Source organism: Xyrauchen texanus, chromosome 6 (assembly GCF_025860055.1).
Source record: "Xyrauchen texanus isolate HMW12.3.18 chromosome 6, RBS_HiC_50CHRs, whole genome shotgun sequence".
NCBI lineage: Eukaryota > Metazoa > Chordata > Actinopteri > Cypriniformes > Catostomidae > Xyrauchen > Xyrauchen texanus.
In genome coordinates, this window is record NC_068281.1 from 49,722,988 (window position 1) to 49,740,797 (window position 17,810).

Sequence of the window (17,810 nt, forward strand, 5' to 3'; positions counted from 1 at the left end):
AGCTTATGAAAACCCCAAATTCAGAATCTCAGAAAATTAGAATATTACATGAAATCAATAAAAAAAAACGATTTTAAATACAGAAATGTCGGCCCTCTGAAAAGTATAATCATGCATATGTACTCAGTACTTGGTTTGGGCCCCTTTTGCATTAATTACTGCCTCAATGCGGCGTGGCATGGATGCTATCAGCCTGTGGCACTGCTGAGGTGTTATGGAAGACCAAGATGCTTCAATAGCGGCCTTCAGCTCTTCTGCATTGTTTGGTCTCATGTCTCTCATCTTTCTCTTGGCAATGCCCCATAGATTCTCTATATGGGGTTCAGGTCAGGCGAGTTTGCTGGCCAATCAAGCACTGTAATACCATGGTCATTGAACCAGGTTTTGGTACTTTTGGCAGTGTCGGCAGGTGCCAAGTCCTGCTGGAAAATGAAGTCAGCATCTCCATAAAGCTTGTCTGCTGAAGGAAGCATGAAATGCTCTAAAATGTCCCAGTAGACGGCTGCGTTGACTCTGGACTTAATAAAGCACAGTGGACCAACACCAGCCGATGACACAGACTGTGGAAACTTCACACTGGACTTCAAGCATCTTGGATTGTGTGCCTCTCTATATTCTTCCTCCAGACTCTGGGACCTTGGTTTCCAAATGAGATGCAAAATTTGCTCTCATCAGAAAAGAGGACTTTGGACCACTGAGCAACAGACCAGTTCTTTTTTTCTTTAGCCCAGGTAAGATGTTTGACATTTGAAGCCCATGTCCAGGACCCGTCTGTGTGTGGTGGCTCTTGATGCAGTAACTCCAGCCTCAGTCCACTCCTTGTGAAGCTCCCCCACACATTTGAATGGCCTTTTCCTGACAATCCTCTCCAGGCTACGGTCATCCCTGCTGCTTGTGCACCTTTTTCTTCCACACTTTTCCCTTCCACTTAACTTTCTATTAATGTGCTTTGATACAGCACTTTGAGAACATCCAACTTCTTTTGCAATTACCTTTTGAGGCTTTCCCTCCTTGTGGAGGGTGTCAATGATGGTTTTCTGCACAACTGTCAGGTCAGCAGTCTTCCCCATGATTGTGAATTCAACTGAACCAGACTGAGAGACCATTTAAAGGCTCAGGAACCCTTTTCAGGTGTTTAGCTGATTAGAGTGTGACACTTTGAGCCTACAATACTGAACCTTTTCACAATATTCTAATTTTCTGAGATTCTGAATTTGGGGTTTTCATAAGCTGTAAGCCATAATCATCAAAATTATATCAAATAAAGGCTTGAAATGTCTTACTTTGCTTGTAATGAGTCTATATAATATATTAGTTTCACCTTTTAAGTTGAATTACTGAAATTAATGAACTTTTGCATGATATTCTAATTTCTCGAGTTCCACCTGTATGTTGAATATGGTTGAAAAATAATTGAAAATGAGGAAAAAGGGGTTTTATAGAAATAAAATGTCTTTGAATCCTGGAAAACCACAATGTATGACATTTAGTAATTACGTGGTTGATAACAAATGTCAGATGCAAATAGACAATATAAAAATTAAAAGAATAAAAGTAATTTCTAGGAATCATTACTGATGATAAACTATGCTGGAATCAATTGCACATTTGTATAAAGTTCAGAAACTGTTCAATTATAATGCCTTGTGTATATTTTGTATTGCTCAATAATTGTTTATTGTATCATGTACTGTCTTGCAGTGTGGAGAAATGGGAATACAACTTATCCATTTGTTATGCTTCAAAGGAGAGCAATAAGAATGATCAGTAGAAGTAATTATTGAGACCATCTAAACATCTATTTGCTAAATAAGAGATAATGAAATGTGAAGATCTTTAACATTACTGTTAAATTATTGCACAGATCATGTACAAAGCACATAATCATTTATTACCTGAGAATTTACTAAATAATTTTGTAAAGAGAATCAATACAACCTTAAAGGAGTATTAGAGGTGGAACTGGGGATGGAGGAGGTGTTAAGTGCATTTTGCATCCATGGCAGCTGAGAGAATAAACGAACGGAGGACTTAGAAAGAATTGTAGACATCATGATCAGCTGAGCATCAAGTAAATACATTTAAAATGTTCTCTGGAGATCCCTGCATTCTGCTGTGCTTCGTCCAGCTGTCAAGATTGCATCTCTTTCATTCTGTGTTCGTGTGTCAAATAACGCTCACTGTCCCCTGCTGACAAGACTCATAAAAACACAAAGTTACATGTCCTTCAAGCTTAAATTGCTCCAATGTTATGAAAACATGTACTTTTATAATGAAATTTGTTTACGGGTAAGGGGTATGATTAATGTGTAATTGTAACATTTTGAATCGACAGCAGTAGTGTAATTAAAATGAAAATTCCATTTTATGTCGGATATAACCGACATTCCCACCCCTTTCCCCATTCCATGTGTCAGACCAGAGTTGCATCCCTGAGTGTATCATACACAGTATACTGTAGTAGAATTGTCTCCTGCCTCAACCAATCACATGCATTCATTTTATCAATATTAGGGCTGACACACAAATAAATAAAAGGAAGAAAGGTGACAAAGGGAGAAAGAGAATCCTCAGCCTTCATGTGAAAAGATGCAGCCAATAAAGGATGCATTTACTAGAGAAGAAAGCTGTGAGTTGAGTTCTATAGTAATGAAAGGCTTGAAATTAGTTTTCTATCAGATTAATGACAGAAGTCCCTGTCATCTGATGAAACATCATCAGTAACTGCAGAAATGAACCAGCACTCCACTCTAATTTCCAATGTAAGCATGAAGCGTCAGATTGGTCTGGTTGTGTCTTTGTGCCGTTTGACTGTGTGTCTTGTGGGATAAGCGTGGAATATTCCATTGATTTACAATGAAGGAGGGAATTGTGCAATTTCAAGATGGATATTAGAGACTTGGAAGTGGACTCTTGTGACTTGGGCAAGTCACTCAGAACAGCCTTGCAACTACTTAGCAACCACATAAAATAAACATAATGTGCCAAAAACACCCAGAGTGCCTCAGCAAGCAAATAGCAATGTGCTTCAGTTTGGATTTCAACAACAAAGCATCACGTAGCTCATACCATGATTGGATTATATGAATCAATTCTTTAAAAAAAAAAACATTGTTAATGCACTGTTAATATCTTGCAGTACTATTTTTTCTTGCCATTATTTTGTCAACAAAATGTTGGAATTAGAATTGTTTAATTATCATCATGATGTGTCCTTTTTGTCTTGTCTTTGTTATCGTCAGCGAAATCAAAAAACTTTGATAACAATAACACTGAACAGAAAACAAGATGTGCATTTTGTCATGACAATGGCAATTTCATGGCAGTTCAGAGCAGAAATTACTGCATTAAATTTCTTTATTTATCATCATCGTTTACATCCACAAATTATTCCAAATGTTTGACCTTAGCATGCCTCTAAGCTAACGACTGTCACAGTAAAACAACGGAAGCAAAGATGCAAGTCACTCTTTTAATGTGAGAGGTCAGAACACACGAAACAGTACAGAATAACGGGAGGGGCTGGAGAGAGTGAAGGAGTGAATCCAGTGCAGGTGGAATCCGGATGAGATGAACTATGAAGACACCGAACAGGGACACGAACCAGAAAGATAGCGGACAGGAAAACAACCGAACAAACACTGAGGACATCAAACCAACGATCTGACAAAGAGAGGAAATAGAGATGAGTATAAATACATGGTGGTAATAAGCAGCAGCTGGTGCAGTGAATGAGATCAGCTGGCACGCTGATCAATGGAACAAGCGGTAACGCCCACTAACACACGCTCAAACACACAGAACAACAATAACACGGGACATGAAGGAAACAGCGAATTCATGAATCGTGACAACGACATGATACTGCTAATACTGATATTTAAACGTATGATCCAATCAAATTCATAGTTCATACAAATATTGGGTGAAACAGTTAAATTTGAATTAGACTGAACTATTTTATTCATACTTTTCCACAGTTTTCAGTATTGAATGAAAGATAAGTTATTTTAATTCTCTTCATCTGCCATCTTGAATTAATTTTTCTCTTAGTTTTTGAATCTGGGATTGTACTCTCTATGAAGGATACATTTGATGTAGAATTTGTCAAAATGAGGTATCTTATGGGGCTTTTCCACTGCACGGTACAACTCGACTCAACTCGACTCTGCTCGTTTTTTTGGGGCTTTCCACTGTGGATAGTACCTGGTACCTTTTGTTAGTACCACCTCAGTCGAGGTTCCAAGCGAGCCGAGCCGATACTAAATGTGACGTCAAAATCCTGCAGATCACTTATTGGTCAGAGAGAATCGCCACTACCAGCGTCACTGGATTTCAAACACGTGACATCAACCCGCTAGTTTTACAGTTAGCAACAGCGATAGCAGTATAATTTGTTCACACGACTTTTGAATTGTAAAAAGAAATGTCTATGCGCAAAACCACGCCATGGTCAATAAACGAGGTGCAGACAATCCTCTCGTTAGCGATGAGCGAAACGAAAAAAGTCTCTCAGGAAGTGTCTCAGCTGTTGGCCGCACACGGCTACCACCGGACCTACCAAAAGTGTAGGGAAAAGTAAAAAATTTAATAAAAGTGACTACAGAACCATCAAGGAAAAGTGGAAGTGGTTCGACCAAATGGACGCCCTCTAAACTGGCAAACAATAGTAGGGAGAGTGCCCTGGACTGGCATTGATCCACGATGGAGGATGGTTTTGTTATGTTAAATTTATATTTTGCTTGAAAGCTTCACTTTATTTTAGTTGACCAGCTACTTGAAGCTTGCTTCTAAAACAACCAGGCCAATTTAACTGTGACACTTGTGTAAAATCACCATGCAACAACTGCTTTATGCAGCACAATGAGCTAATTGCTAACATTGTTATTGTCAGATTTTGTGTCGTGTTTAAGATGATGTCACGGCAGTAGAGGCGGCGCAACTATGACGATCAACCTATAATCCCACCCACGTTGAGGTGGCACTAAACTGCAATGGAAATGCAAGCTCAGAAAAGTAAAGCAAGTAGAGTTGAGGCGAGTTGAGTTGAACCATAACGTGCAGTGGAAAAGTGCCATTAGTAGGTCTTTTGGAGAAGACATCTGGAGTGTGCCTATGATGCCTTAAAGTGTTGCCTACATAGACAGCTTTTGGAACAGAGCCCATAACTATGCTTATGAGAGTGTGGTGAAATCACATTTACTGAATTTTATCAATTTCCTTTTCTCTTTGTGTTGAATCAATGGTTTCATTTAAAACTTGACTGGACAGACAAGGTTTGGTAGATGCAACATCTTGCTTTATGCCCTTGACTTGAGTTAAAAGTGTAAATTTGCCAAACATAATGAAGATGTAGGAGACTGGTGACTCATTGGTGAATCATTTCTCAGTGGCATTGCTGTACAGTTTATGTTGAGTCATTGAGGTGCTGATTTAATTTTGTGGCATTTCTTGAGGATGTAGTTTTGTGGCATTTCGCACCCACAGTATTTTGTAAAGTGTTAATCTGCCCCATTTTTTTATTTTAATGCAGTTTGTCATGTTTGCCATAAGCAGTCCTTATTTTTGAGACTGTTCCCTATATTACGCATCAAACCATTCAGCTGTTTTTGTGACCAATGTACTTGAGACACCAGATAGTTTAGGTTATTATCAACCAAGTAGGACATTTTTCCACAATACTGTTGTTTTTTCTTTCTGAGATGATAACTGGATGCCACTCAAGGAATTAAACATGGACGTAATGAGGTCATGTGATGATAGTGTATACTATTGTTTGAAATGTTACTAAACAGTAGCTGAATACTACTTTTTTGTTATTAACATTTTTTATTGATTCCATGCAGCAAATCACATAACAAAATGTGCAAAATCAAACCATATTAACTTTCCCCCCCAAACATTATCCCCCCCACCCGACACAAACAAGCACTCCAGTGGTCAAAAGCGAACTGACAAAGACACACAAATAGAAAATAAAAGAGCAGAAAATATTTAGAGTTATAAAAAAAAAAAAAAAAAGAAACACAAGTCCCTATCTGCTGCCCCTCCCCGAGAACCCTCTAAAAAGGTCAGATAGCCACCCCAATTCCTGATGTATATATATCCAGGTTACCCAGCCTTCTATATAGACGACCTCCATCCCCTGAGGATTATCCGCTTGCCAATCATGACGCCAGGCAGGACCTAGCTCTCCATATATCTTGAAAAATAAATTTAATCTCAAGGGATAAATCTGTCACCCACATTCAGGACTGCCCCATCACCCAAAACACACAGTCTGGGGCAAAACGAAAACCGAGTGCCCACCACGTCACACACAATGCTCTGAAACCTCAACCAAAACTCTTGGATCTTAACACTTCCCCAAAAAATATGGGTTGTGCCCCTGTCTTCTAATTGGCATTGCCAGCAGGTGGGTGTGTCTTTAAAGCCTATACAATCTAGAGGGGTCCAATAGAATCGATGCAAAATCTTAAATTGCATAAGGCGCACTTGATGTTTAGAATCCTAGCCCACACTCCCTCCTCCAATACCAAGTTGAAATCTTTCTCCCATAATCTCTTGAGAGAAGTTGAAGCTCCATCCCCCAGACTCTGAATTAGCAGGGAGTAATACACTGATGCCTAATTGAACCATGTTTTCAAAAGATCTAATATAGGATATAAGCATCTTAACCTCCCTCACAATCTACTCAGACCAGCAGAAAAGGGACTTATTAATACGTAACACGTACGATCATTTTGGTTTCCGCCATATGCTTGAGGCAACATTTAAATAAATGTCTGAATTAAACACTCTGGACACTTTTGTCCATACCACATGCAATTGCGAGATAACAGGGTGTGACTTAACTTCTCCGGTTAGTTTAATAGAATGGCTTTGGACTGGCAAACTGGGGCAAGAACTTTCTGTTCAATACAAAACCAGGGAGGGGCTCTCTCTCAGGTGGAAGTGACCAATGATCCAAATGTCTGAGACTGAATGCATAATAATAAAACAAATATTGGGTAGGCCTAGCCCACATTTGTCAATCGGCCTATGTAATTTATTGAAATGTAATCTGGGATGTTTACAATTCCAAATGAAGGGCTTCGCTATACTATCAAATTGCTTGAAATAAGAGAGGGGAAATCTTCAGGGAGAGATTGTAGCAGGTAGTTGAATATTGGAATACAGTTCATTTTAAAAACTGTAACAAGTAACAGGGTAAAATGGAAAGGAAGAGGCGAGAACCGGATGAAGCATCAAAGGAATATAAAGATAAATTATCAAAAAGACACAAACATAAACACAAACGCATACAGGGCAGCTCTCTGTAGCTCTCTTGCTCCCGAACTGCTGCCTCCGGTGGCCTTTATCCCTCTCGTTGGCTTGATTAGCCTGATTAGGGGGCAGGCGTGCAACATCACGGCCCAGCCCCACCCTTCTCCTTACCACACTCCTCCCTCCATTCCTTCAGGCTGGGGTGCCCTTCCGGTTCTCTGATATGCCATAGCCTAGTCCTCGGTCACTCCTAGTGGGGTCGGAGACGAATAATAAAATATCATCTGCGTAAAGTAAATGCTTACGTGTTATACCTCCTGCCACCACTCCTGGATAATCATCTTATCGTGGCTGCTTATATTTATTATCGTGGCTGTTAAGTGTTCCAGGGAAAAACAGAACCATATTGGGGAAAGAAGCCAACCCTGCCAGGTGCCCTTATCCAGAGTAAAATAATCTAAAATCAATCCATTTGTTTGTACAGCCACTACCAGGTGTCTATAAAATAACTTAATCCACCCAATATAAGTATTTCCAAACCCATATATTTATAAACCCAATCTACCATATTGAACACCTTTTTGGTGTCAAGTGAGATTGCGGCGACCATGGGCCCCAAATAAACCCCACCTGATCTATATATATATATATATATATATATATATATATATATATATATATATATATATATATATATATATATATATATATATATATATATATATATATATATATATATATAAAAGAGATGTCATAACTTTACTTAATTGGTTGGCCAATATTTTTCACATGGATCTTTGTCCTTTTTAAGAGCTAGACTGATCCGGGCTTGTGTCATGGTTGGTGGAAGCTTTCCATTCTTTAATGATTCTGGATAAACTTCTAACAAAAGTGGTGCTAGTTCTGTAGCATATGAAAATTCAGCGGCAAAGCCATCTGGCCCCGGAGCCTTGCCTGCAGGTAAGACCTTAATTACCTCATCAGGCTCCTCCAAGGTTATCTCAGAATCAAGATAATTTTTTTGCTCAGTCGTCAGTTTAGGGAGATCTAATGTTTCCACAAAGTTGCTAATATCTTCATCAGTACAACAAGACGTGGAACTATAAAGATCAAGATAGAATTATTTAAAAGCATAATTAATATAAAAAATGTATGTAAAAATTTCACCACCAGCAGATTTCACTGAGGGAATGGTAGAAAAACACTCTCTCTGCTTTATATATCTGGCCAAAAGCTTTCCTGCTTTGTCCCGCAACTCAAAATATGACTGTCTTGCCCTAAATAACCAAAACTCCACCTTCTGTGACAAAATAGTATTACTGTAGATCTGTATTTCAATCGGGTTAATTCTCTGAGGCTATCAGATGACATTTGGCGCTAGTCTCTACCAGATGGGTTCAAAAGTCTCTAAATATCTGTAAGACCAAGATTTTTACACATCCTGTGAAGCATTAATGTTTCTCTAGGGGGCATGCACACTTTTGCTTCACTATGATCAAGGACTGAGTCCATCAAAAGATTAAAGTCTCCTCCCAATATTATATTATGATTTTTGGGTGCCAACGGCTATAAATAAGCTCTGATCTTCAGCGTTAGGTGCGTAAATATTAGCCAAGATCAAACTTTGTCCCTGAATTTCTTCTAAAACAATAATGACTCTTCCTAATTTGTCTTTAATCTGTTTGAGACATTTGAATTGTAGATGTTTACTTATCAATGTAATGACTCCTCTGCTCTTACTTGAGACAGCGTTAAAAAACGTATCCACCCCATATCTTCCCAAATTTTTCAGCTTCCTGCTGGGAAAGATGCGTTTCTTGAAGAAACACTATATCATATTTCTTACGCTTAAGAAAAGAAATAACCTTCCTTCTTTTTATGGGGTGCCCCAACACATTCACATTCCATGTGGAGAGAGACAATCAATTCATATAAAAATTTGACATCTTCACATATTAGAGAAATTAGATTGAGTGTACAAAGTAAAATTATAAAGACCACATTCCACATTAGTGCAATAATCAAACCTGGAACTTTCCCCAAAACAGAAAAAAGAAAAATGTGCGCATTAAACCTGCGCATGACAGCTCCAACCGGCGTCCATCCCAATGAACTTAAAAGGTCCATGTACACCTACGAGAGCCCCTGTGACAACTTTGCCGTTGGATTGCTCAAGTCCAGTGTTTCTATACAAAAATTTGTAATACAGAATTACACAACAGAATATAATCTATAAAACAAACTGTAGCCCATAAGTGGAATAAACACAAATAAATGTGTAGATTCATCCACTTAATTGTATTGAAGCAAATCTTGTAACCAACCAAATTTTGTCTCCATGGAAGTAATCTATCAACATATTACAGCAAGATCCTCCAAGTCAGCTACGACTTTCATCAGCATTGCCGACACATTCATCAATTCACATCTGATTTCTTTCAGTTCACCGTCTGAATTGAGTCCAGGGCTTTTAGCCTGCCGCTGAGGGGAATCAGCTTGAGCATGTAAGTGTCTTGGATTTTGAAATTTTTTACACATTGTCTTCTTAGAACAGTTAAGAAACAGGGTGTATCGAATATCACAGGTTTATGACACAAATATTATTAAAACTAGCAAAGTGCGCAGAGCTCGGCGCTCACATGTCTGCTCCTCATATGGCATCACGTGACCCCCAAATACTAATTTTTAAAAAGTAATTTATGCCGATCTGTTCAGGGCTTCAAATAAAGCAGGGCTTTAAATAATGCACATTAATGTGCATACTATCCACAGTGTACAGAGCAGCTTGCTATTCCACATAGCCATAGTCACAGCAGCATCACGATGACTGTATCTCATAACCTAGTGAGCTGTCTACCTACACAGCCTAAGTGATGTCTAAAAGGCAGCTCACTAGGTTCGTAGAGAGCCACTCACTCTCTGATGCCTCTGTCTGCAGCTCTAGTGTGTAGACAGTAGAAGGCATCAGGACTGATCTCTCTCTCTCTCTGTGTGTGTGTAACAGGGACGTGCGATACCACTTATTTTCTTTTAGATCCGATACCAATAATTTCAAGTCCAATTTCGTTGATACCAATACCAATACTGATAATTCTCAAAAAAAAAAAAAATAAATAAATAAATAAAAAAAATATATATATATATATATATAATTTCTTGGGATACAATGGGTAATTTAAAATATAATTTTTATCCATAATTCAAGTCATAATTTTTTTGAGTCTAAACATAAAACGATTAGACTTCTGTTTTGTTTACCGTTACAAAAATTAACCATGGTTTCACTACACTACCTATAGTTTATGGGATTTAGTTAAACCATAGTTACCACACAATTAACTACTACAATATTACTTAAGTAAAACCTTGGTTAACATTTTTTTAAATACATATTAACAACAATTACACACAATTATAAGAAATAAAAAATGTCACCTTTAGATATGTGGTTATTTTTGTGTGAATTTACTCAAGAAGCAGTGGTGTAGTAGTGTCTGAAGAGGTGGGCATACTGTGATTTTTATGAAAAATACCCAATCTCTCAAATTAATTTACATTTATGTACAGTACATACTGTATGTAAAATGTGTACGACTTTTTTTCCCTGGTTATTTGTTTTATTTGTGTACTATTATGTACTTTTCTGTGTATAGTGAAATTGTTTTCCTATTTGAAAATATAAATTTAAATGATTTAATATCATGAGAAAAAGGCACAAAAAAGAATATAACTAGCACAGTTGCAATAACATTCAGTATTTTCACAAATTTATATTGCATAAGTTAAATTTAAATGTATATACAGTAAACTATACTATTTACTGTACTATTTACATTTAGCAGGGAAATACAATTACAGTGCAAATTATGGTTAATTTAATTATGGTTTGTGCATCAGCTTTAGACACAGGAAATGTCCTGCCCATTACTGAAATGGCAAATATGTTTGGTTAGCAAATATCCAATCGCGTCTGAGTTGAACATTCTGATTGATGTATCAGCAGTCGGACTGTCTGTCTTGGCAGTGCCATCAGTTGCGCCCTCGCAGCTCTGTGCACGCTTAGAAAGTATCTCGGTACACTTTAAATATACACAGTATATAAACACAATTGACTCTTATTTCAGGTGAGCATACGCAAAATCCTTAGAAAGATAGGTGGACATAACTGCGTATGCCCTAGACTACACTTCTGTCAAGAAGCGGTTTCTCTGATTTTCTAGCATTACCTCTACAAGGCACTAACGAGCCTTGTGATGGCGCAAGCGCTCATCTGCTTGTGTCTTTCAGCATTCATGTTAAGATGAGCGGAAGAAGAAATAGTTCCCATCTAGCACAAGTATTTGCTAATGTAGCCTAATCCCTTTTATTTCACATTGAAGCTTATGATTATTGCTCATGTTCATCATGGTAACCAAATGATAATATCCCTAGTTTAAAAAAAGGAGGATCGTTATCTTTGATACATCAGTACCAGAAGTAGGCCTATCGATATTTTAGGATCGATCCGCCCATCCCTAGTGTGTAAACTGCACATCTCAGCTGCCGTTCAGACTGTGTGTTCAAGCCTGCCCACCATCATCATACTCATCGCTCTATGGCGGATCATACGGCCATGCATGGCATCTGGGGCAGTAACACATCCATGGGGGACGGGATGGAGAAGCCGCAGAAGCAAGGCTTCAGTCTGGTCAGGATCATGTCTCTGAATTACAGAAAGCGGAATAATGCGAATCCACAGCAGCAGCATCACAACAACAACATGCCCTTCATGATTCACTGCCACATTGGCAAAGAGATCAAACACATATGCAGCAACTGCAGCCGCGTTAGCCATGAACAGGACGGTGAGTAAAGATTTGAATATTTTCGGCACATACATATTCTCAGCACTTAAATACATTGGCATATATATCGACGCTACGCGACCAAACCATAACGCACCCACTGTAATCAACAAAAGGGGTGAGCGGCATCAGCGTGACTTCGATTAATATAACTTGCTGTGTTCCAGTGTGCGTTCTTGCGTCGAGATTTCGTTAGATTTATATTGTTGGTCTATAAACATGCTATGCGCTAGATGGACGTCTTTGGTGGTCGCGTCGCGCGCCATGAGCGTCGCGTTTTAAAAAGGCGTTTAGCGGACATTCACACAGGACGCGTTTTCGCGTTGGATTGTTTATCTGGCCAGTTATATTATGCTTTTTTTTTTTTTTTTTTGGTTAGCGGATCTACGTTATTGAAACAGATTAAAATGCAATTCCTACAAAACAATTATAATGAATTGTGTTCGATTTCTGAGTTTAAAGTTATTTTTATATTTTTCTGAAAATGTCTTCACAAATGTAACCATCCAGAGACAGTAAAAATAAAGAAATAAAAGTCTTATTAAAAGCTGACATTCTTGGGGGGGGGAAAGGAGTAGTCTGGAAAAATATTTTATTATTTCTTTAAAAAGTGTTAATAATGCAAAAAAAATAGTTTTTAATATTTGAAAAACGTTTGTCCACCAAATCAAAGTCAGGTGGTGTAAACAACATACAGGTTGCAATTTTGTTGTAATGTGACAAAGTTAACAAACTTAACGAACATTTTATCGCCTCCAACAACCTTATTCGACAGTGACTTGTGCATATGCACTAGATGGACATATTTGGATGTTTCGTCGAATCTCGTATCAATCGAGTGTTTTAAGGCTGGATTAATACTGTCAGTAGATACATTTTTAATCGCATATTTATAGTTAATCGCAGATTTCGAAAGTGCTTGAATTTGACAATATATTTATTTTTTTCCTGTCAAAATGCATTTATTTCCTTAAGAAAATAAAACTAAATGTAACAATAATGCTTTATTAAACATTTTCAATCAAAGCTTTCCACATTATTAAGAAATCTAAGTGGGAGGTTGACTAATTAAAAATCTCTTAAAGAGGCCCTATTATGCTTTTTGGGATTTTACCTTTCCTTTAGTGTTTAATATAGCTATTTGTGCATGTAAAAGGTCTGCAAAGTTACAAAGCACAAAGGGAGTTATTTTCTCCCACAGACAGCACTGCTCCTGAACGACACAAAACACCTGGTTTGTAGTTCAGCCATTTCTTCTGTAAAATATCTGTCACTGTGTAACACATTTGCATAATGCCCGCCTATGGGCTACTTTGGCCCACCCACCAGGATGAGTTGGGTTAGTGTTCTCGCCATGTCAAGATGACGCTGCTTTCTTCACTGCAAAGGCAAAACCCCTTTGTTTGGACTCCCAAAGGCAGACAAATTGAAAAATCAGTGGCTAAAATGTATTTTTACCACTATTCCTCAGTAGTATGACCACAACCAATGCTGTATTTTCTAGACGGTTTCTCCTGAAAGATGGTGCAGCTTTTTGGAAAGGGGGGCTTTAAAGAAACAGGAGCTAAATCATATAGTTACAGACAGAGGGTAAAAAGAGTTGCTGCAGCAATGTATAGTATGAGGAAAATAATGTGTTTTTTGAACATTAAAGCATATAAACCTATTCTAGTAGACCTCCATAATAAAATAATAAATCTGTAAATTAGCATAATATGGGCTCTTTATACTCTGATCCTCCTTGATATTAATCGGTTGGCAGACTATGGTTTCTGCTTTGCTACAGCAATTGTGAAGCCGCGTTCATGATGTACATCAGAACGTCAGCGTCATGCGCCGCTTTGAACTCCACATGAAAAGCACCTCATTCTGCGTTTTGCTTCTCGCACCATGAACTTTGGGTTTCTTTTAAAAACTGTTCAACTGAACGGCTTTCCAGCCAGGCGCCTTCCAGTGGCCAAAACAGGTCATTATGTATTTGGGAATTTCATTCCCAGCTAATTTGTGTCATTTAGTTTGCTAATTTTGACCCCTTAATAAAAAGGTTTTCGAGCGATTTGGGCAGGTGGGCTTCATCACATTTATAGATGATTGGGAAGGTTAATGTACTTAAAATGAATTGCATTCCAAAATGTATCTACCTGTTACAACCTCTCTCTGTAGATGTCCCCCTCTTATTTCAAGCAATATGATAGCATAGTAAAGTCCTTCATTTGGAATGGTAAGCATCCCAGAATACATTTCAATAAGTTACATAGGACGACTGGCAAAGTTGGGCTAGGCCAAGATTTTATTTTATTATTATGCATTCAGTCTCAGACATTTTGCTCTTTGGTCTCTTTCACCTGAGAGAGCCCTTCCCTGGTTTTGTATTGAATAGGAATTTCTTGCCCCTATTTCGCCATTGCAAAGCATTTCTATCAAACCAATCTGAGAAGTTAATAGCGGGGGTTTAATGTTAAATGTGATTCATTATACACTCACCTAAAGGATTAGTAGGAACACCATACTAATATTGTGTTTGACCCCCTTTCGCCTTCAGAACTGCCTTAATTCTACGTGGCATTGATTCAACAAGGTGCTGAAAGCATTCTTTAGAAATGTTGGCCCATATTGATAGGATAGCATCTTGCAGTTGATGGAGATTTGTGGGATGCACATCCAGGGCACGAAGCTCCCGTTCCACCACATCCCAAAGATGCTCTATTGGGTTGAGATCTGGTGACTGTGGGGGCCATTTTAGTACAGTGAACTCATTGTCATGTTCAAGAAACCAATTTGAAATGATTTGAGCTTTGTGACATGGTGCATTATCCTGCTGGAAGTAGCCATCAGAGGATGGGTACATGGTGGCCATAAAGGGATGGACATGGTCAGAAACAATGCTCAGGTAGGCCGTGGCATTTAAACGATGCCCAATTGGCACTAAGGGGCCTAAAGTGTGCCAAGAAAACATCCCCCACACCATTACACCACCACCACCACCACCAGCCTGCACAGTGGTAACAAGGCATGATGGATCCATGTTCTCATTCTGTTTACGCCAAATTCTGACTACCATCTGAATGTCTCAACAGAAACTCATCAGACCAGGTAACATTTTTCCAGTCTTCAACTGTCCAATTTTGGTGAGCTCTTGCAAATTGTAGCCTCTTTTTCCTATTTGTAGTGGAGATGAGTGGTACCCGGTGGGGTCTTCTGCTGTTGTAGCCCATCCGCCTCAAGGTTGTGTGTGTTGTGGCTTCACAAATGCTTTGCTGCATACCTCGGTTGTAACGAGTGGTTATTTCAGGCAAAGTTTCTCTTCTATCAGCTTGAATCAGTCGGCCCATTCTCCTCTGACCTCTAGCATCAACAAGGCATTTTTCGCCCACAGGACTGCCGCATACTGGATGTTTTTCCCTTTTCACACCATTCTTTGTAAACCCTAGAAATGGTTGTGCGTGAAAATCCCAGTAACTGAGCAGATTGTAAAATACTCAGACCGGCCCGTCTGGCACCAACAACCATGCCACGCTCAAAATTGCTTAAATCACCTTTCTTTCCCATTCTGACATTCAGTTTGGAGTTCAGGAGATTGTCTTGACCAGGACCACACCCCTAAATGCATTGAAGCAACTGCCATGTGATTGGTTGATTAGATAATTGCATTAATGAGAAATTGAACAGGTGTTCCTAATAATCCTTTAGGTGAGTGTATATACGTTGTGGGATGTTCTTTGTGGTAAGTCCATGAATCAATAAAAATGTTAAAGGGGTCATGACATGAGAAACCAAATTTGCCTTGATCTTTTGGTATATAAGAGGTCTTTGTATCATTAAAACGTCCTGCAAGTTTAATATTTTAAGACGTCCTCCCCATTCTAAACGAATCATTTATTTAATCAAGCTCAAAATACAGCTCGTTCTGGATTCATGGTTAGAAGTGACGTGTCGGTTAGAAGTGACGTAACAGCGTTTGCATATGACCGCCTCCAGCACAAGATAACTACGATTTAAGCGCAAGACAACTACGCTCATTTCGTATCGCCGTGCGCCTCACAAGTGTTCAGTCGATGGACAGCGAGCTCTGACGATGCCACACAGATGTGCTGTTCCTGGCTGTGGTCAAACAAAACCTCTGAATAAGCTGCCGAAAGATCCAGACGTCAGGGAAAAATGGATGCAGTTTATTTTTTGCGGACGTTCCAGTCACGGCAGTGTTAACTTAAGCGTTTGTTCTGTACATTTTAAGGATGACTGTTTTGAGAACAAATCTCAATATGATGCTGGCTTTGCCAGAAAACTGTTGCTCAAAGATAAGTCCGTGCCGACTGTAAGTAATCTATTTTAAACTTTAAACTACTTTTTAAAGCGCAATTTCATTCATTATGAATAATCACAGTGTTTTTACTTAGTTTACTTGCATATTGTTCTGGCTGGGGGCGTCAATAATTGATACATAGGCACTGACGTTAGCCAATCATAACAGTGGGCGTTAACACTGAAGTCTTAAATGGAAAACGCCCCCAAAACAGACTGTTTGAATCAGAGGATGAGAAACAGGGTGGGAAAAGGTCATAAATCACTAGATTTTAAAAGTTTTTCTTAAAAAAAAATATATTAATACTATAATTGCACCCAAGGGAACATAATAATACAATAAAAAAAACCATGTCATGACCCCTTTAATTGAAAAAAAAAGAACTGTTCAACTGTAAAAGTGCATCTTGATTGATGCATTGTTTTTCAATTGCATTCTTTTACAGTGCATTTTGTTCTTTTTCAGAACATAAGAATTTGTCCTGTGTGTATGGCCTAAGGTGGCGTTCTCTCGGATGCTTGTTTTCACTTTTTTTTTCATTCTTGTTCTATTTACACTGTATTGTGCCTCGCTGTTTAATTCAGATGGTTTTAAAGATCATGTGTTAAGTTAGGGGCTGTTTACAGGACACGTCCTTGCGTTCCATCTATTCAAATTTTTTTTAATAGTTGGTCTATACATGTGTGCCGGATGGACATCTTTGTCTGCTTGCCGTTAACGCCATTAATGCTGCTTAAGATGCAATGTGAAATTAAAAGCAAAAAAATGTGTCTGGAGTTGCACACTGCCTAGCTCTTTTTAAACTCAAGAACATATTCACTAGCATGGGCATCTGTTCTAAGTTTCGTGTAATGATTGCATGCAACCAAATGCTTCCTTTATAATCAACTGAACGAAAGTAGTGCAGCTTTTTTTTTTTCATTATAATGGGAGCACCGATGTTTGTCACGTCGTGAACATTTCTGCCGATTGTTATTTAGTATGCTGCCACTTGTTCATGCACTCCCGTGCTTGCACCCCATCTACACTGCTAATGATGCAGCACAAAAAAAACAAAACACTCCCGCCATAATCGACAATCAACAGTGCTTTGTGGTATACGTAGGGCTGGGTGATAAAATTAAATCCTCAATACTAAAATGATAAATTGAGTAATTTTCGATATTTTGCCTGTGTTCTACATCTAGACTATTGGATCAGGTACGTGCCACTAAAAGCAGTTCGGCAAAGTTATACACACAACTAACTAACTGTAAGTCCTGCTGTCATGGAAACCAGTAAGGAGGCTAGTTAGCCGCTTGTTAGCAGCTCCAATTTTGCTGTTTATTTACAGTATGTACAACTTAGTAAAAGTATTTCTTCTCCATGTAATGTTTATTGGCGGTTGGCAATCCAGT

At 38.5% G+C, this 17,810-nt stretch overlaps 1 protein-coding gene across 3 annotated transcripts in view; it reads left to right on the forward strand.

The window, feature by feature from the left end:
- The window catches only part of LOC127645647 (phosphatase and actin regulator 1-like), a 67,618-nt gene that overhangs the window by 11,780 nt on the left and 38,028 nt on the right, over positions 1-17,810 (forward strand). For 2 of the 3 annotated variants that reach the window (XR_007970793.1, XM_052129321.1), the window contains exon 1: positions 11,853-12,110. The exons of the other annotated variant lie outside the window; for it this stretch is intronic. Coding sequence is in view for 1 of the 2 variants with exons in the window: in XM_052129321.1 (XP_051985281.1) it covers positions 11,861-12,110 (250 nt within the window). In the remaining variant the exon portion in view is untranslated. Of the gene's footprint in view, positions 1-11,852; positions 12,111-17,810 lie in introns of those variants that run through there. 3 annotated transcript variants of the gene reach the window in all.